We start from the raw sequence: 22,320 nt of genomic DNA, 5'->3' as shown, positions 1-22,320 counted from the left end.
CCCTCTCATTACGTTTTATACATTCAGGAACAGACATTTGAGATATACTGTGAACAGTGCAAAAGACTGTTTTATCTTTATAAAACTACACGTTGCAGTACCTTTAAGCGGCAACTGAAGGAAGAGCTGAGAAAGGTTTCATCCTCAGAGCAATTCTGGTCCAAGTCAAACTTTTGTTTAGCAAGTTGTAAACAAATGTCTTAGAATGCAGAGAATCCTCTCATTTCTTTCCAGCTAAGGTAGTCTCAAACACATCAAGTCCTGCTTTGAAGTAAACCTGAGCTGAATTGATGCTGTTCAGCACCTCTGACAAGGCTGCTTGAATGGTCTCATTTGACTGATGTAGTTTGCAGTGCTCCAGTGCCTCTAGCAGTACTGAAAACTGGCTGGTCCTTTCATCTAGTCTGTAAAGAATATTTCTAAAAGAGAACAATAGAGAGAATGGTAAACTTTTTACTCAAAACAATTCATCAGAAGGCAACAAGAAATCCTGGAAGTATCAGCTACGCTTTACAGATGATATATATTGTGCACAGAAAAGCTGACCCATGGCAAAGTGAGAGACAACTGCATATTTATTATGGCTTTGTAAACTGAATCTGTTCATTGATCTACGTGTACATACATTGAAACAGTCGCTAAATCCATCAAAGAAATCTCACATTCCTCTTTGCCCATTCATGATTTTATTCAAAAGCATAAGCCTCAGACCTATCACACCCCTCATGAAGGATTTCATGTCTCAGCTGGATTCTATAACTCTCTTCTAAAAAAAGTTTGGCTATTGCTATGAACCATCAGCACAGATTTGAGAGTTGTTTTTTTTTTTGGTTTTGTTTTTCCTATCTACTCCTGTTATATATTTCACACTTCAGAGGTGAATTCCATATACATTGAAGTCAATGGTAAAACTCATTGCCTTCAGCAGAGCCTTTATTTCATCAATAATCCTTTGTGGCATCAGAACAGAGCAACCTATCTTTAATGTCACATATTCAAGGAAAGAAACAAACAGCTTGCACAGCTAAACCCTTATGAAACAAAAACTGTGCTTTCCTATAATATCTGCAAGTCTTTTAAATGGCTTTTATAAAAACACATGCGAAAGTACTGTCTGATCCCTTGGAAATGTTGCCTGTCTGAGGTGTGGAAGGCTCAGAATTCAAAGCTAGTCAGTGATTTTAATGAGACTTTTTGAAACAGGCTATAAATGTTATCCAAAAGCAGGTGTAATCATTATTCTAATTAGCAGAGCATGTAAATATCATAAATCTCCACCCAGGAACTCCTTTGACTGCAAACAGAAGAGAGTGAAATTTGAAACAGGAAAACTGCAGTGATTTGGTGCAGGACCTTATCCTTCAATACAAGGCAGGTGTTCAGGGCAGGGGAGAAGTTGTTTCACAAAACCAGCAAGAAACAGGACAACTTACATACTTTGTTAGCAATCTAATTGCATGACAGAACATGCCAAATGGCAACTCCAAATCAGTAATAAAACTGCCAAGTGTGTACATGACAGATTATCACAAAAGGGCATATTATTATTATATGAATCACCTAACTGCCAGTCTGCCAGGGAGAGAGGTAACAAAGTGCCCCAATAAATGACACCACAGAACACCTACAGTCTTCTGCCATGTTTTTCAGTTTATAGAAAACGTTTTGAGTGAGAGGCAATGTATTTCAAAGATATGAAAGAACTCCTATCCTCATAAGACAATTTTTCAGTCTATGTTTTTGCCTTCCTATATTGGGTATACATCCAAACCCAGCAATGTGCAATAGGAATGGTAAGCATTTCATCCCCTGACAGCAATACATCTAGCCATTTCAACAGGTCTGCAATGCAATACATTGTAGTTTTAAACAGAGGAGGGAAAGGGTTTGAATCCAACACTTGCAGTAGAAGGACAGCTTACACAGTTTGAATAATAGGTCATCACTGACCTAGATCATTTAGACTGAAGCAGGTTAGAAGTGCTTGCAGGAACAGCTCAGCAGGGACAGAAGCCTCCATCAAGAGGACAGTAACAGGCAGATGTGGCAATAACTTCCTCAGCTTGCACTGCAGCAGCCAGAGGACAAGTGCCTGATTCCTTAGCAGAAAGCTACTTAGCTGATGCTACTTTTCCTTAGACTATGATGCAGCTTACACTCAAAGGTGATTCAAGTTGTATCATGGACTATCCCAAAACAGTCTCTGTGATATAGTAAATGAAAACTATGTATGCTGAGAACCAGATAAATTCTTGGTGGATTGGTTTTTAAGGATAGGCTGTGCTATGGGAAATACTATATTTTTCAAAGCAGGGATTGATTTTGCTTCTTCTGAAATCAAGTTCAAAATCTCCTGCTGAGATCACTGCAAGCAGAACCAGGCTTTTAAAGAACTCTCCTCTATAGCTGCTGTAGTTCACAGGGAGAAAGAAGCTTGTTCACAACCCTTCAAACACCTTGAACAGCAAGGACAGTGCTAGAGATAATCAGTTACTTTCTACTCTCAGGAGAGATCTGGTTGCTGGTGGCTGTGAGACTGACTGAGCTGGAATTCTGCTCCAGAGCCTACAAACTGGTGCCCTGATCTGTATTAGGATCCCTCTATTCCTTTACTAGGGGTAACATCAACTAATGAAAACATCATAAGACAATAACAATCAGCAGAGCAACACTAACTTAGAGACTTCTAGAAACCAGACTCTAAAGAGAAGATGGTCTGAACACTGGAACATCTGGGGACTGCTGAGGCAATATTTGTGGTGAATATGAACAGATCTCCTCCTGTCCCATCTTCAAATGTGCTCTAAACAAGGTACACATGCTTAAAAGATGGTTTAGCTTGACATATAAGGATGTTAATACAGTTTAAATTTACTGCTGTGATTTTGGAATCACAGGTGATTCCACAGAAAATCCATAGGCAGGTAAACCAAGTGAAAACAAGTATTCCTAGCCCACCCCACCTGACTGCAGTGCAAATTAGTGTCTGATGAGAAAAGCTTAGTTGTTTGATGAATGACAGAGACAAGCAGTCTGCTGTCATAATTTAAAATAGTATCTTAACTTCTGCAATAGTAATATGTCTTTGGCATAGCTGATTGCATAGTATTACAGAATCTACTTTTTATTTGTATGTATGTGAATAATAATAAGTAATATTATCCAGCACCTATTTTTTCAAATTTTCTGCTAGGATTTCTCACTGGGATCTTATATTTTCCAATTACTTATCTTTGCTTGGCAAGCCATACCACCCCTTTGTTGCATAAAATGATTTCTCTCTTTATGCATGTTCATGAGAGTCAATTTATACAAGTTTATTTCTTATCTCTGTCCAAGCTTCATCAAATGAAAAAAATGGTTAGTCCAGTTTATTACTTCCAAGCCTTTACAAGCCAGAAAAGCGTTTTCATTAAAGGTTACACATGGACTGAAAAATAAACCCCAGCCATTTCACTGGCACAAGATATGACTATGTGCCCACAACAAGCATAATGATAGGAAGAGACTTTAATTTATACTGTGAAATTCAATTACTTAAACATTCCTTAATACAAATTGGTTTTGTAGCCTACACCTCTAAAACAACAATTCCAGCCTCTGGCCTAATTGCTTAAGTATCTACCTTCATCTTTAACTATTTTGATCTTATAAATATAATGCATGCAGTCAGCCTGACCCACACAAAACAAAAACAGGCTCCTAAACAGAAAACTGCAATACATTATTGATGACACTAATGAAATTACAACACACATCATTCATCTTAATGGGCTTGTTTCTATGACACATCACAGTGACCTGAAAAGTGTAACACTGAGACAGGAAACCCAATTAAGAACTTCAGGCAGTTCCACTAGAAGAGGCAAAATGGCTCCAAACAAAAGAATGAGCCTTAGCCAAGAAAGCAAAGAAACTATAAAACTGAACTTTAACACAACGTCTTCTATAACTTTTATGGTCCTTCCTCAGGCCTAGGAACATAAGCATTATTGATGGAAATAATGCCATTAAATGCTGTTCTGCATTATCACAAAGAAGGAGGTAATGTCACACCCACCAGACCAGAATGAATGTGACAAATTCTTGAATGACAGATCACACTAAAAACATATTGACTTTAACACAACCTCAAACTATTTTGGAGGTTATATTAGAACAACTGGACAGTACAAGATAAAACGAGATGACTACATTATTCTTGTCACGAAAACCAATTTTTTAGCTCACAATAAAAGTTTGTCTGCAGGTAATGTGCAACACAAGCTGAATTATTCAGACACTTACAGACTCCTATCTAAGAGCCTACATTTGAGATTTTGAAAAGCAATTATTAAATCATTAGGACATGATGGCAAGTATACTGTGCTACATGAAATAAGTTCAACCTTTCTCTGCGGGATCACATTAGAATTGTTTATAGATAAACACTGTAAGCAGCCTCTGTCCATTCTAGTTATAACACAATGTGCTATGACTTCAGAATCCTCACAGACTCAGTTTTATAAATCCATGAATTGTTTTCTCTTATATTCTCCAAGAAAAAAAAAGCATACCAGAAGAACGATTCTTTGCATTTCCACTTCTCCTGATAATGTTCAATTTTTAATGCCCTTTTCTTACATCTACAAATTTGTTTTCAGTCATGTTTGTAAAACATTATTATTATTACCTTAGTAAATAAATAAATGCATTCTAATAATAATATTTACATATTGGGACATCCAGTTTCACAGCATCTTTTTTTTTATTAAAAAATTACAAATTATTCTTCCCTGGAAATGGCGTGAGCTGATTTATACCAGTTTGCACCTCAGAAAATTTTGCAGCAATGGTACAGAAAGTTTCCCTTCTTCCCCTGGGTCTCTTATCCTTTTGATCTCCAGTGGTGGTTCTCCTTTCATCTCTTCTTACTTTTTAAAATTTTTTGACACCCACATGCAGTTATGTTATCTTACCAGTTTTATTTCACAGCACTATTGTGGCAGGTTTATAATCATAAATTACAGCTGCTAGCCATGTAAGACTAACTTTTATCAGAATAAAATATATGCAGTGGTGAACTGTCATTAGGTGTCATTAGAGCTGATCCAGAGGAAAAACTTTTTTCTACAATACTTATTTCTTGCTGGATTGACTGGTGGAAGTTGCTGGCTCTGAGGCCACGTGATTGAACACCATGCCTGTGGCCAGGGAAGATGTGCACATGGCAGCCAAACATTCAGGAGAACTTAGCTGTAAATGTCAGTATTCCTTCACTGTCCTATGTCCCCACAAACCCAGTGTGTCATATTTAAGGATACTTTACTTTTAATATGTTGTTCCTAACTTTTGTTTCCTATACATTCTATACTTATTAAAGAGCCATCAACTGCCTTCCCTTAGTGCTCTCATTTATAGGCTGCAAACTGTTCTACCAATATATATTCCTGAAAGTGATATATTTAAATCATGTACACTCAGAGGTGAGTGTCTGCCTGAATGGTATGTATTTGTATGTTATCAGGTAATCTAGGTATCAAGCTAAATAAAGTCTAACCAACTGAAAGGCATTTCAAAGACACTGTTATGTGACAGTGGTAACCACATAAATTAACTCCTGCTAGATACAAATTTATCTTGCATAAGAGACAGGCATTAGGACACCTCTAATTGAGTCAATTATGGCAAATGGAGGTTATGGTAAGTCTGCATGAATGAAATCCTGTTGGGACATGGGACTAGAAGGAGGTAGTTATTCCAGGCTTGAATACATTTCTGAGAGGTCTTTATTTAGAATATTTAGAATATGGCTTGTTAAAAAAATAAGTCCTGATTTTGGCAGATCTAGGAAGTGTCTTGACACTTGGTTTGGCTTGACTGCCTGCAAAATAAACAAAGGGAACAAGAGAAGCCAAACTGGAATGATAGTGGGTTACATTGTTTTTTATTTCCCTATAGTTCCCCTTGATTTCAGTACCTTTTAAAGGTAATGCACTGTCATGAAACACACTGATCTCTTACTGAAGAATCACTAAAGCCTAAACTAATCTAACCCTAACTATATTTTCAGCTGGATGCACCTTGTCACCCTTAGATCTGTGTCAAGGCCCTGAGTGCCCCAATACACCTCTGACATAAAATAAAGATAACAATGCTAATCTAGGTTTTCTAATAATAGGACAGTGTTCTGCAAGAGCATGGAAAGAAAATTAAATACTAAATCTATGAGAACCTGTAGCTAAACTTTTTCACTTTCATTAAATAAACTATAATTACTTCATTTCTTAATTTACATGAATTGATAGTAAACAGTATCTAGTATAATATACAATAACCATGAACAAATGGAAACTGGAAACTTGATTCAAGTTGCTAATCATAAGAGGATTGATGTTCTGGAAAAGCCCCAAATAAGAATAATGGAGCTAAGAAGTCTGAGTAGTTTAAAGACTGAGTATGAGTAAAATTAGGCTGCAAGAAAATACCTGTTTGCCAGTGCTGAACATCAACATTACCGTGCACTCACAGTTTTTGTCCTGATGAAAATTTACTGAATTTAGGAGCCTAATTTCTTTCTTGCTTTGGAGTAAATAAGAACAGTAAGTAAGAAGAATCCATTCTACTGCTTGAAGAGTACAGAATTACTCCAAAGAAGTGGAACATAGAAGAAAAATTAGGATATATTTGTTCTTCAGAAGTTGCAAGTCATTATTTATCACTGCTAAAGAGCAGTCCTCTAATTAGGCATTGTTTTCTCTAGGGTTTTATAGAAATTAATTAAGCAACTTTATCTAGAAATTCCTGAAGAAGATGCCACAAAACCCATTATCATAGACCCACTGAGCTTTTAAACCCTAAATGCAGCTGCTGAGAGAATGATGTATACTCCATGGCAATGGAAAAATTCCTTGAAAATCCACCAATACTTTTTCTGTGATTTCTTAGAACAAGGACATGCAGCTATGCTTAAAACAGTGATGATGCATTGGACAAAATGGATATAACTGTATTTTAAAACATTATTTGCTGGCAGTAACTGATACGAAATACACATCGTTAAATTTCAGACAATGTAGCTGTTGGTAAATGTAGGCATGTTATTTGAATGATTTATGCTACAGTTGCTTTTCAAGTGAAAGAAACATATGTTTATGTGAATAATTTGGAGAAAACTATTTTTCTTTTTAGGATGTCTCAGTCTGAAGTACTCGAATTCGAAGCAGATGTGCTACTATTTTGAAGGACTTGAGGGAAGTGAATTAATAAAATTATTTCCAAATCGCTCACAGATGATGTTCTGATGGCTTCATCAGTCTTTTTATTTTAAAATCATGTAAAACACACAGCTCCTAAGGAGGAATACCATTCACAAATGAGGCAGCACACAGTGTCCAGTGCTTAATGCAGTAAACTGGCTTGACCTCAATCTCCAGTTCTGATCCTGACTAGGTTTATCACCTTAAGTATCTCCGTAGAATGTGACATGAGACCACTACCATCACAGCCAAAATCAGAATGGTCATCATCATAAGAGTTAACTATGGATGAAAGATCAATTATGTCATAATACATTCTTTAAAGAAATGCCTAAAAGTGTATCTTTATTACCTTCAATGGCATGCATACACACAAAATTAATTTTTTTTTACAAATCCCAGTTAATGCAATTTTCCTGTTAATGATCTCCTCACCAAATCTCTAAGCCTTATTGCCTGGTTAACGCATTAATGGGGGAATATTGCACATAAACTATTTTGCCCAATGAATTCCACTTATTTTTGTATTGTATTCGAGAACTGTTCCTGGCTAATATTTCAGACAAAATGAAGGGTTCTTATCTGTCACAAAACTGTGCAACCACATATTTCTTGCATCTAAAAAATGTTACAAACACTTCTATGTATACGAAAAATGAAATGACATATAAAATATTAAGTTTGTTGTGTCTAATAAATTCAAAATCGAATACTTTGTATGGCTGTCTGAGATCACAGTCAAGTTTCCTCTGTAAATAAATATTCTTGCCCTATTTAGCACCATAAGACCAGGCCCAAGCAAGATCAGCCAGCAAGGGACACTGAGTGGAAAGTGCATCCTAACTGGAAGACTTGCTAGTTGTTGACATGAGATATCTGCACTGAGCTCACTGAACAGCTGTGACAGGTTTTTTACAGTTAGCAGAACAACTGCTGTGAAATGAGCTAAAACATCTAATAAGGCTACATATTAAAATAAACATCATTTTACCAAAAAATCTCAGGGGTTTTTTGCAAGGCCAAGACCATGTACATTTGTGGGAAGCATGAGAAATTATATTTCCTGGATAAAGTCTTGTCTTCAGAACAACCAATGCCATGTTAAATTATAATAAGCATAATAATGTTTACTGGATCTCAAACATAATGGGTCTGATGCACAGTACAGACAGAACTCTAAGGATACAAATCAATCTAATTTAAAGGATGGAAGAAGATTTCTGAGCAGTACATACAGGAAAAAGAACTTAATGTATGTAAACCCAGGTTTACCCTTCATATCAGGGAAGTGCAAAATCTGGTTTCCAGCCATGACATAATCCCTGATTACAGTGGTTTTCTGCTTTTGCAGGTGTAATGAAAAGATTTTCCTGTTCTCTGTTTAAATAAGCTTTAAAGTCTGCCATAATTACATCTCTGCAGATGGCTAATTCAGTAGTATTTATGCAGCAAATGCTCTTTAAATAGTAAAAATTTACAAGACAACAAATACAGTCATTACTTCATGACCATTACATTTCTCAGTGATTCCAAAGGAAGAAAACATTTCAGTTGTCCCTCAAATGGATCAGGTGTTTGGAGTATGAGTTTAACTCACTTTACTGCATCTCCTCAGTATTAAGAAAGGGCACAATTCTGTATGATTATCAGTCATAAGAAAAAATAATAACCATAGCAGGAATTTGTAAGAGCATTATGAGCCTAATAATTGCTACTGATGTGTGCTAGGATAAATGTGCTGCTCCACAGATGGATGAATGTTAAAAAGTCACTGTCCCAGAGGATAAAATTCTTCCTGTCTGGTCCAGACAATGAATAACAACAGTGCCATTTAATCACCCCCACAGGGGCAGCGAGAGCTGGATAAAAACCTCTTCCCAAAGTTGCCCAGTGCACAAGAGAATGCTCGTGCTGCTCTACTATTGTACCTACAGGACCATCACAAATTAAACAGCTCCTACACTTTCCTAACTATGCCTGTTCTTGGGAGCTGCACTGGTAGCAAAAGATATCCTGGGGAAAGCTTCTCATGGTACTCAGAGTTGCAGCTTAACTCCAATACTGCATTATGATCCACTGAATGAGCAGATTCATGACTGTAGCTTCTTTCCAGTCCCTCAAATCCCATTTTGAGTATCTGCACCATGTGAGTGAACACAAAGTGATCTTAATTATGCCTGGCTTCTGGTAGCTGCTCAAGAGAGAAGGCAGATCAGCTCCCTGTCCTCCCACCCATGTTACACCCTCATATAACAGTTTAAAAGGAATACAGTGAATAAAATACTTTCAGTCCACCTTATATCAAGGCTGTTATTTCAGATTCTGCTAATGATTTGGGTGCATGAATTTGACTCGAATTACGACTGCAAACTGAAACTAAGTGTGTCAAACATGCTATTACTTTATCTTTACAGAGATATTTATAAAAATGCTATTAAAAAGTAGTGTTCAGGATCTGATTGGAGATATTTCTTAGTTTGCACCAACCTAGTTAAATTCACATCATTGCCTGTCATGCCATTAACTAACTGGTTTGTCTCCAGTTTTAAGATTAGAAAAAATAACCTGGTAGATCTGAATTGCAATTTAGTAGTTCTGAATTGTAATTATATTTTCATACATTATTTTCTGATCAGAGGTGACCTGCAGAGATGAGTCAGTCTATCCAGTTTTATGATAAAACCCACTTTTGACTATGCTACAAAAACTGTATAGTGACTCATGGTTGTTACCACTTTTATAAACCCTGGTCACCAGACACACAACCTCTATTTAAAGAAACATATGCACTGAGAACCTAATCCTTTCATTCAGTGTTTGCTACCAAAGCCTGGGAGAAAAATTGTCTTCTATGTAAGCATAAACTAAGCCCTGCACAAAGTCTCAGATCTCCTGACAGATCAGAGCTGCCACTGTCCACCTACCTCATGAAACTTCTTTTTGCCTTCCCACATCCTTGGGAAGAACATAAAACTACACCTGGAATACTTCCTGTGATATTTTTGCTGTTAGTAGTTCATTAGGTGATCTACAATGAAGCAAATCTTACTGAATCTGTGTCACTTTTTCTGTCCTGAATATTTGAGTTTGTCATCTCTAGCTTACATTTGCATAAACTACAATCAGACTGCAAGAAACACTGTAGTAGTTTGAAGGAATAAGGTAGAAGAAAACAGGAAGATCTTTTGGGTATAACAGATACATTTGATCAACTGTGTATCAGACTAAAGGGAGCTGACCAACTGCAGAGCCAAGAACCACTGGGGAAGGATTAGAAAGGGAAACAAGTAATACCACTGTACATAACTCTACTTATAAGATATGAAAAAATTATAGAAGAAAAAGAGAAGCAAATGTTGAAAGATGCAAGATATGAGGGGCAAAAGTCAGATGGGAAATCACTACTGTGCAGTAAGACAAAAATTCATTTACTATGGCTGAATGGCAAAATCTGAGGTACACTATTCTACAACCAGTACACAGTTCTTTCCTTCTTCCCCAACATAGTTCTAGCATTGTATTTACAAATTGCACATGGCAGATAATATGAGACAAAACATTATCTACTACTGCCAGTGCAACATGAATTATTCCAGTATTTCCCACACTAAGGATCATCAACACCGTACCAAATCACTCTCTGCTTCACATAATACAATGCAGAACAATAAAAATACTCTGTGTGTTTGATTCAGGGCAGACAAAAATGTCTCAAGTATTACAACAAAGTAGACAGGAATATTTCCTACTTTTAGTCATAAATGAAGAATTGAAAATGAAAACCAAATCTCTGGACTTTATCCAATGAGACTGTCTTCTGTAGAAAGCCTGGGCTAGGGTTTTGTTATATTTTTCAGATGACACTGCTACATGTTTACCCACGCTACTGTTAAAGATTAGCAGGGTATTTTCATCTTTAATGCTTGTCCTCTGTAAATCCAATGAGCAGCTTGTTTACACATAGAGATTTAATAAGCTCTTTAATTTTCCTACTAAATGTATCTCTAGAAACTAGACTCTTAGGGCATGTGTATTTTGAAACCTGAGAATCTGCTGCAGTTTACCAGCAAAGCAGAACTAAATCCAGTAGAATCTACATATGTCAAGAATGTATATAACAAATCTCAGTCTGAAAGAAAAATATTTTTTCTGGTGAACAACATACACTTGAGTGGCCTGAGATTAGCAGTGATGCAAATTATTTTTCTGTATGGTGTTAAAACCATCTTTTGATTGTTCTTTCATGTCATTGTGTCAAATTTGTGGTACACAATCTATCTTTGCTTGCTGCCAGTATTTTATTCAGTGCATTAAAACATACTGATTTGTTGTACTTTTTTATCTCAATGAAGTGTTAATGTCACACTTGGGTATCCATGATAAAAAGAAGCAAAAGGAAGATGCTTGTACAAACGAGCAATAAAAACTGCTGGAGGTCTTTGTTAAAAACACAGATTGCTTTTGAATTCCTTACTTTTTACCTACTTATTATTCAATTCACTCAATTACCTCTATTACACAAAGCACAATCACCCTTACAATAGTTCCAAGAATAGTGATGGCAGATGCATACAGTCTTAACGGACAGGATAAACTTGGCATTCTAAAATAAAACTCTTAAAAGAAAGATTTTATACAAATTGACTTGGATTCTTTTATAAAATTGTTAAAAGACCTGTCAGTCAGGACATAAATTATCCTTAGGCAATGGTCCATTAAGAATAAAACCCACCTAACTGGAGCAGAAATGACAGCCTGAGCCCTTGTGCACCTTTCCTTGACTTTAATTTTAAAGGTCAAAGACACAAACTCTGAATTAGTGAATCTTTTAGGTCTGGAAATCTTGGTGGGAGCATCACATGGTATCCTAAGAAACCCTGCATACTTACTCCTGGATTCATCCAGTACCAACAGAATCCATCAAATACGAAGATGAGAAATGGACCTGAAGAAATTGAACACTTTCAGTAGGAGAGGACATCTTACTGCACTGAGTGCTATGTGCCTGATATTCCATGAAGTTTTTCCATTATCTCATATCACTGCAATATTATTATGCATTGAAGCGTTGTCTTTCAACACGGAGACAGAAGCTCTCTGTGTGAGTATCTAAGGAGTGCACACACAGACTTGACAGATACATTAGTCTGACAGGTTGTCAGAAGCTGTGGGGATCAGCAAATATAAGAAATACAATAAAATCTACAAAGAACAGGGGTAACACTCAGGCTAAGCAAACAAGATTTGAACTCAGCATTCGTAAACACCAAAAGATACATGCTGTCTTGCTATCCATGATATTGCTGGTGCCTGTGTTTTGGTAGGTATTTCACACAGGGAGAAGCATGCAAAAGCATGACAGTAGACATGATCAGCACTTAGAGAATCTTTTGATGTCTCTGTTGAGGCTGACCATCTCATTGAGCAGATAATATGCCTGAGATCACTCTTTATCCCCCTGTCTATGTACAGAGCCTGAAGTAACAGTCTGTGTTCTTACCTTAACTTTGAATATGCTACTGCTGTGTAATCTATGATTATTACTCCTAGCAGCAAGATGTGGTAAGCAGAAAATATACAGAAATGTTCCACAGAAGTATATATTGTAAGAGTGGAAATCAAGAAATGGGTAGACGTAAGAAACAAGATAAATGGATTTCTACTGATGATTCATTAAAATAATGACAAATTATAAACCCACAAAATTATAAATATTCTGAATATGTTATGAGGAACAAAGACAGATAGATGAAAAATACCAGTAGCTATCCTATTTTGTTCCTGCACAATTATTTTGGAAATAGAAAATCTACTTAGGGTTACCACTGGGAAACAAAGAAATTATTCAGGTACAATAAAACTCAGTGATTTTGTCCTAACCCCAAACCAAGCCCCAGGGTAACTTTTGCAAAGCAGGGTAATATTTCTCAACCTATTCTTTTTCATTCTGTCTAAATTTCTGGCTAAGGCTAAAATACCCTGATGAAAGCTGTACTTGTATATTTCCAGATCAGCTGGAAAGAGAGTATCATGGGGCAAATAGGCCAGTGTCAAATTTTCAGTTCGATGCCATCAAATTTGGGTAAGCAGGATAAGCATCAAAACTACAGTGTTTACTGACACTGACTGTATTAACAACCTGCCAATGCCAATCAGGATTACTTAAATTTAGTGGGATATCATAATCAAATTATTAAAAAATTATGCAGTTTGAATTCTGTTAATAACTTTGAATAATTTTACTGCTCATTATAGATGAATAATGAATCAATTATGCCCAAATATTGCCCTATGACATTGACTGCAATGAGACACCTATTTTTTTAAACTACATATATACAGTATGAGACTACAGCTATGGCAATGTGTGTGCAAACCATAAAAAAAACAACCCATAAAAGATATATTAGTTCTCCTATGGTAGTGAAGTACAAGTAGGTTGCAACCCACATGCTGCAATACAGAAAAAAAATTCCCTTTTCTTTTTAATTCAAGTTCTAGGACAGAAAACATAGTATAGATCCAGAGAGCTGTGAATTAGGACAAGCACAAGCCTAAAAACGATGCCTAAACTTCAGCAAATTTGTCAAGTACTTTGATTGAGGTTGAGAATATGAGTCTAAATGGGCATACAGGAAGCAATCATTTTTTCATGAAGAATACGTCCTTTACTGTGCACACAAATTCTTCCTTCAGAAGGCTGTAAATTACAGTATTTATGGAATCTTAATGATCTAAACACAGTTGGAGCCTGAAGGTCAAGGCTGCAAACTGCATCCTAAATTTCTGTTTACAGATGAAGCACAGTATTTATTGCTGTACTGCTTGCACTGCTATAGTTAAAGGGCTGCCAGCATTTCCATTATAAACCACTATTTCAGGGGTTTATAACTTGCCTATCAATCTTCTGACTGGGATGAAACATGGCATACAAGGTCTTGGCTGTGAGACTGATTTGTTTTGCTTGTTTTCTTTACCAAATTACAAGAAAAAATAAACTTAAAGTTATGAAAGGGAAAAAAAAAGTACATCAGGTTTTTCAAGTACTTCTAGTGTTTCTGTCATACAATTAGATCTTCAGAACACAAAATACATTCATATAACTTCAATCCCTAAAAAGTGAAAAATCATCCAAACGAAGGCATATTGTTAGATGCTTTTTTTAAAAATCAAAATATTGTAGTGCAGATTTTTAATGGTAGGAAAGTGAACCAGAAATCTAACAGTGTCCTTGATGCTGTTTGTATAGATTTACCATTAAAGGTAATAATTACACACCTTGGCACAGTGCAAAGAATGTATTCTTTTTAGATGACTACCTAAATGATGATACACAAGGTGTCCTTTATTATAATATATACCAAATTATGTTAGGTAAAACTATTTAGTCAAAGGCAATGTTTTCCCCCAACATTTGAAGTAACCTTATTGCCTACTGTTAAATCTTATATCAAATCTAATTAAATGAGAAGGGGGAAAAGTACAAAAATTGTCACTTCCACACTGTCTACTTTGCCAGTGTGAGAAGGACTTTTACCCTGCACTGAAGTACTGTGGACAGCAGGAAGGTGAAAAATGTAAGTCACATTATACCTACATATCTAGCAATTGCACTTTGATGAATAACAAACTTAGTACTGCTAACACTGCAAGAACTGAAATATTAGAAGACCTCAAAACTCCCTTATTGGAATCCTACGTTTGGCATAATTTATTTTTACAAGTAAAGAACTGGGACAGATTCAACCATGTGCCGCTGCGATGCAACACAGACACATTACATTCTATTAAGCAATTTTATGACTCCTTTGCAACACCATGCCAGTTCAGACAAGACAGACAGCAGTGCTAAACCTGGGATATTAGACTTCATTTAATCACATTTAGGTTTATTTCTTGATGTTATAAATCTGGTCACAGCAGGAAGGAAGTAAATTACCACCCCCACCCCCCCAATATAATTACTGTATTTTCTTTATTATAGCTGTAGGGATTTTATTCACTGGCATTGCTGGATTCTCCACATCTACCTTTTTTTTGTTTTTTTTTTGTTAAAGGATTACTGCATTTGTTTTATTGCATTCCTAATGCTTGGAAGAATCTCTTCCTCCTGATGCTGTAAGCTTTCTTCTTCTTTACTTTCCAAGGTAACATCTACCATCTGCCTATTTTATGACACAATCATGCACTTGACACAATCATTAGTACAAGACATTTGATAATTTTCCCCATCAACTGAAATCAAGGTACTGTTTTGTTACTTTACTTAGTTCTGGTTGCAAGTGTGTTCATATTGCTAAATAACACAGACAGCTCATTCACTTTTGTGTTCTGCCCCCTGTCTCTGGTATATGTATGTCAGTTCCCTTCTTAGCTCTCTTTTTTGAGCTTGCCAACCAGTACTCGCTAAAGTAAAATCTGAGTAAGGCTTTAGGGACAGTTTTACCTGGGAATGCCTCCTAATGAGCAGTATGGATAAGCCATTGACTATCTTCAGCTGCACAGTCCTTCCAAATAATCCCAGCAGGCCTGGTGAAGTCAAACAGCCCACACTGCCCTTCCTCTAGCCCAGGACACTCAGAACATATCCTTGGGGTCAAGCTATGACACTTCACACTGATGGACTGCAGGCCAGTGCTCAGACAGTTTGTACTGAAGCACATGCACACATGTTATTACTTCTCCTGAAGAACCAGAGCACGCCTGGCCAATGCTTGTTTTTCAAACTTTTTTTAAGCTACTGACTGGTGTAAGTTTTTTCCTTTGAGGAGGAATTGACAGTGAGAGATGTAGACCACTAGAAATCTTACTTAGAAAGTAAAAGATGGAATCACTACAACATCTTAAAATCAACCTGGGTAGTGCAGCTGAATACATATCAGAGAAGAATTCCAACCAGAGACAACAAGTTATGAACAGTGACTGACTAAGGTCTTCTCATTCACTGCACTGTACAGCTTCTGACTGGTTGAAATGCATCTAAGAACACTGCTATATAATTAAATATGTTAAATAATGCTACAGAGTATCTTGTATAATTCTGAATCTTCAATGAACTGTAAAAAGTTTTAAATAAAATATAGGTGGAGCTTGTCAAGCACTATTAGATTCCAAATATTTTCTTCTTCTGAAAGCTTACTGTACCATCTAACACACGTATCTGTCATGCTGCCTGGGTTGCCATCACACCATTCATCTTGTTAGCAGCAATGTCATGACAGAAATGCTACAGTGCTGCATTCTAATGACCCCTTGTATTGTAATGAATTAATGTTTACTGCAGAAAGGATGTGATAGGCAAAACCAGCTTTAATCTTAGATACTCACTGAGCTTTGCTTTTTTATAAATTATGACAGCTCTGCAAACCAAGCAATGGTAGAATACCATTTCAGCTCAAAGAAAGAACATGTGGAACACCATACCTGTAAAGTCCTGGCGGAGCTCGATGAACCAGGAAGCTTTTCTCCAAGCCTTGTAGCACATCATTGAGCATCCTGACTCTGATAGGAGCTCTCTCCTTGGGGTCATTAGCTGGGCGCATCTCATCCGACTGGAACAATTCGGCAGTGTCCCTCAGACGTGATGCCACTGCAAGCAACTGTGGCATGCCAACTTCATCACCTAGAAACAGTAAGAGCAAGACAGTTACCAGTGATTCAGAGAACACCACTTATTACTCTTGCTTCCAAGTCAAAATTAATAGCCCAATTAAAACCTGAGCCTCTTTTCTCTTGTGAGGAGTATGTAATGGATCAAGAAAAGCCATAGATCATTCTGTGTAACCTCTGATCTATTTTTCAAAGATCAATTTGGGCTCTGATGTTTTAAGATCTAATAAGCTGTGAAGGATGATTTTGGGGTGCAGCTTGAAATCTACCATTGGAAAAACAGGCATGCAGGAAGCAGTAGTTATAAATCAGGAACTATAACAATTCCATCTGAGACAGCATTTATTCAATGCCATTTGATGCTACTGCTCTCAAGTCAGAAAGCCTGTGCTTGGATTCCATAATGACTGCTTATAGAAAATTGTAATATGCAGAGTTTAATTGAATTTGATTCAATATTTTAGAATCCTAGAGGTTAACAACAGTTGTAGAAGGGATGTGAAATTGTACCTCTTAATCACTTAAACCATATGCCAATGAGCCAACTTTCATTGATATCCAAATGTATATTCTACTCCAGTCAATATTTTCAAAACTTTTTAAACTTGGAGCATTAACTATTGCTTTGTTAGCGTTCCTGCACAGATACCAATAGAATAAAACACCACAGCACTTTGGAGCACACCATGATTTCAATATTTCCCAGTTCATAATCCAGAAAGAAGAATGTGAAACATGAATTGGAGCATTGTGAATGTGCAGTCTATTCCCACCTGCAGTGCTGGTGAAGAGCATGGCCTCCTCTCCCAGTGTGTGCATAGATTGCCTTCATTTTTACAAGCACACAGAGGGAGAAAGCAGAGTCTGAACCTGATATAAAGCCAAAAGCAGTATCAGTCAGCATAAACACTTCCAGGATGCAGAAGTTATCTCTGAGGCCAAAATTCATTTTGCGTATTGACAAGAAAATCAACTATCCTTAGATCTTTCAAATGATGTTTTAATCAACATAAACCATGCAGCTTTAGGAGCTGTCCCACCTTTAACTGAATGTACAAACCTCAGTGAGTTCAGAATACTAATGACTGAGATAATTAAGCAAAGAAAGTGGTTCAAGACACAAGTTAAAGGAATGTTAAACTTCCCTGCCTAATAAATACATGGAGAAATCAGAAACAGTAATTGGAGAATGCTGACATGGTTTAACCTCAGCTGGCAGCTAAGTACCATGCAGCTGCTCACTCACACCCTCCCACTTGCCCAATGGGATGGGGAGAAAAATCCCCTCCAAAAAGTTAAAAATCATGGATTGAGATAAGAGCAGTTTAACAATTAATAATAATAATAACATTGACATTATTATTAGTAGTAGTAATAATATAGCATTTAAAAAGTAGAAAACAAACAGAGAAAGAGGCATAAAACCCAAGACAGACAAGTGATACACAATACAACTGCTCATCACCTGCTGAGCATGTTCAGCCTGGCCCCCAGCAGCAATCAGCCCCCCTGGCCAACTCCCCCCATTTTATATACTGAGCATGACATTCTATGGTATAGAACATCCCTTTGACCAGTTCTGGTCACCTGTCCTGGCCATGCTCCCTCCCAGCTTCCTGTAAACCTTTTCTGTAAACCTCCTTACTGGCAGAACATGGGAAACTAGAAAGTCCTTAGGGAAAGCACTACTGAGCAACAACTAAAACATCAGTGAGTTATCAAGCTTAATGTAATCCTAAATCCAAAACACACCACTGTACCAGCTACTAGGAAGAACATTAACTCTATCCCAGTCAAAACCAGGACAAACATCAATGCATTTCTCAAATTATTTATGGATGGGGTCTGAAAGGTGAGCACATAATAGGAATAGAAAAGCAAACAAGTATAATACAAGGAAATGCTTGAATATGATATATTCTCTCTCATATGGAAAAAAAAAAGATTTGCTACTGGATACATTCCAGCAAAGGAAAAGGAGTTCATAGAACCCCATGTACTCCTGTCATTCAGCTGACTAACACATTCCAATCTAGCAAAACATGAAATGATCCAAAATCATTGGAGAGACAGATGCTGGTGTGAGAGAAACTGTCAGATTTCTTGAGATATCAAGATAAATTTCAACAATGAGCAGAAGCTCCTGTGAGAACAGGGGTGAGAAAAGGTGGTTTATATCTGCCCTGGTTTGGGATGAGGTTGCTTTGTTAATGGTTCTTGACCAAGCCACCTTTCTCTAATTAGAAAGGATAACAGGCACTGTGGTACCTTGAAGTACAGGACTGGTATCTTTCTGATCGAGTCTGGAGTAATTTAAATTCTGATCAAGTCAGGTGGATGCCTCAGAAAAATATTCTCCAAGTATATAAACTTGGTACATTTGGGGTATTTTGCAAAATACCATTATCCTTAATTTTCAAATCTCCAGCAAACATTCTGTGCATCTGAAGAACTTGCAATTCCCATGTTTATAATGCAGGCACAGTGCATACCTTACCCTGGGACCTGTGCCTGTATGGAAATCTTTAAATTCACCCTGTTTGAAAGAATCCTTTAGTTTCAGCAAAGCATTTTTTATTCCAAGAAACCTAAAATATTTATATTTTTCATTCTGAATATTATATAAACAATTGCAAATGTCAGCTTTGCCTTTTCAATAGGGAAGGTAAGATAAAGGGATAATCCATCGTTCTATGTCTGGATATGAAACCAAAAAGACCACCCTTTTAAACATAAATATCCTGTAAATGCTCTCACTCCTTCTCCACAGCATGCATTTTGCCCCTACAATAGCTACATTTTTGTTTAGAGGCATGTGTAAAATGTGCTGTTTACAACACTCTAAACCAGAACTCTTTAGAAAACATTCACCCAGGCCCTTTTATAATACTTTCATAAAAAACCTGCAAGTGTCTATGGCAAATGTTACCTCAGCAAACTAAGGACACAACAGGCATCACGACAGACTGAACTTCACTGCCAAGGGAAACTGATTTATGCTTTTCTCAAGTTGAGAAGCTGGGAGTGGAAGGGCAAATGATTCTTCAAGAAAAGAATGCATTAACTAATGATGTCTTAAACATCTTGTGATGCTTCTACAGAGAAAATCAAGCACGAGTGTTACTTCACTCAAGAGAAAACAACGCATTATTATATTTTGTATTCTTTGTCCTTTTGTCTCCAGTATGAATCATGATGAATCATCTAAGCTAGTTGTTTAGATGCTATAAAAATAAAATTGCAAGTATAAGAAAGTGACTCAAGAGCATGTGTACTCTTGATCAGAGAATTACACTGTTGAATTTCATTACACTTGCCAAATGTAACTGGATTCTATTCAGACACAGGTTACACCAAATAGATATTTATTTTTACAGACATTGAATACAATAGCCTTTCCCTGTGTAACTGATTGCTCTTATGAAAAGCACCACTAGAGATTCAACATTTTAAAATTGTGTTTGTGCCCTCTGCTTGAAGGTACTTGCCTACAAGTACCTACAAGACAGTGACAAACAAATCAGCAGTTTAAGGCATGACAGTCGCTCACCATGCATGTGAACGTGTGTTTGCATGTAAGAGAGAGGGGAAATTGCTCCAGGTTTTGATTAGCTTGCAAATTCAGGATCAGCTATGGTGTGTTCTTGTATTCACTAGGAAGATTTTTCATGCTGTGCAAAATAGGATGATCAGACCTGGCAGTAGAAAATCTGAATGGCAAAGCTTTGCAGGAGAACCCTAAAGGGGCAGAAACACAAATCCACAGATATCCTTAGTGTAAAGAATATGTTGCCATCAGCTTCAATTTTGCTACCATGACTGCTATTGCCCAAGCAAACTAATCTGGCATTGCTACAACAACTCTCTTTTCAAAGAGGCTACCATTAAAGAGGCATGTTGTGACATACTACTATATGCATGTTAATACAGAAGGAGCCTGGAGAACAGTAGGCTCCAGGGAGACTTTATTGTGTTCTTTCAATATTTTAAATGTAGTGGTTTTAAACTAAAAGATTGTATTTAGACTAGGTATAAGGTAGAAAGTTTGTACAATGAGCAAGGTGAAACACAGACACAGGTTGCCTAGAGAGGTGGTAGATGCTCCATCCCTGGAAATATTCAAGGTGAGGTTGGACAGGGCTCTGAGCAACCTGATCTAGTGGAAGATGTCCCTGCTCATTGCAGGGGGGTTGGACTAGATGACCTTTAAAAGGTCCCTTCCAACCCAAACTGTTCTATGAATCTGCAAATTTATCAATGAAATGCTGACACATATGTGGTCTATTGATACAGAATAGATGCTCATCCTTTCCCTTCCGTACCAAATGCTTTGTCCATGGAAAATGTATTTTTCCATGATGTTTTTTAAAGGCTGATGAAAGATATTAATATATACTAACCTTGAAAGGGTACTGAAGACAAGATTTCAGTGTCTCATGGCAAAGGATGCATTTTTGTCATATATAGAGATAATCAGCTGTTGCATTTGTCACCTCTGTAGCAGTCAAGAATAATGGGTGGGAACAGCAAAGTGGGAAATTTTCTGAACATTACAGACAGGTGGAGAAAATAACTCTGAAAAGCATTCTGAATGATCAGGGAAATATGGCCAGGCAGGTAAAATGACACCAGGCTGAAGACTAGCAGATAGCTGTAGGCAATGATCATGCACCCATCAAGTAAATGAGAGAGATATGTTTCTGTATTGATTTTTCTAAGGACATAGAGTTTAGCCTGATGTTTTGAAATGTATGGGCTGAGCCAGGGCTATGGAAAGTCACACAGACTTTCCTGGAAATGGCTTATCATAAAACAGATTATTTTTAAATTTCTGCTAGCGCTGCCTACTATTATCACCCCAAGTAGTTCAGCTGCTGTAACATCTGTAAAACATCCATTCTGGGGAGAAGAAAGGGTCTAACTGACAGGAAGGCACACACAACTGACATTGCAGCAGCCAAAGAGCTTTAAATCACAGCTCTTGCACTTTCCATAGAGGGGAAAACCTCATCCACATTTCATTCATCTTCATAAGCCTCTCTCAGGCAGTGTCTATCAGAGATGGGTACAATTTGCTTACCAGCTTCAGCAGCCTGTGATGACAGCCACAACTGGGGAATCTTACTTCACCTGCTAGTGGTGTTCAGTCACAATCCAGGGTTGGGCCCAGACCCTTTTTGAAAGGTCTGCATGAATCTAGGTGGGCCTAAGTGACTGGCAATAAGAAATGACATCAGCTTCTACAGCCAAGAGCACCTAAATGAGGGACATGGTTAGCATCACCCTGGCTGCCTTTATTTTTGTAAACTGTGTGACTGAACCTATTATTGCTGAGACAGTCAGGTGCAAAGGTACAGAAAGGCTTTTAATCGTAATGAGACACCTGAGCACCTCCATCATCAATCCCTGAAGCTCGTTGTAACATACACTAAATTTTAAAGAGGCTCGAGTCCAGCACAAGGAACAAATCCAG

General features: G+C 37.2%; 1 protein-coding gene across 1 annotated transcript in view; it reads right to left on the bottom strand.

The window, feature by feature from the left end:
• Positions 1-220: 220 nt before the first annotated feature.
• Positions 221-22,320, bottom strand: part of NAALADL2 (N-acetylated alpha-linked acidic dipeptidase-like 2) — a gene marked incomplete at its 5' end in the record, with an annotated part of 192,889 nt that continues 170,789 nt past the window's right edge. Inside the window, 2 exons of the mRNA XM_009080703.1 lie at positions 221-419; positions 16,662-16,860. Coding sequence (XP_009078951.1) covers positions 221-419; positions 16,662-16,860 — 398 coding nt within the window. The remainder of the gene's footprint in view (positions 420-16,661; positions 16,861-22,320) is intronic.

Source organism: Acanthisitta chloris, unplaced genomic scaffold, assembly GCF_000695815.1.
Source record: "Acanthisitta chloris isolate BGI_N310 unplaced genomic scaffold, ASM69581v1 scaffold7028, whole genome shotgun sequence".
Lineage (NCBI taxonomy): Eukaryota > Metazoa > Chordata > Aves > Passeriformes > Acanthisittidae > Acanthisitta > Acanthisitta chloris.
Note: the sequence above shows the minus strand (reverse complement) of the source record. Positions and strands in the feature narration are given on the sequence as shown.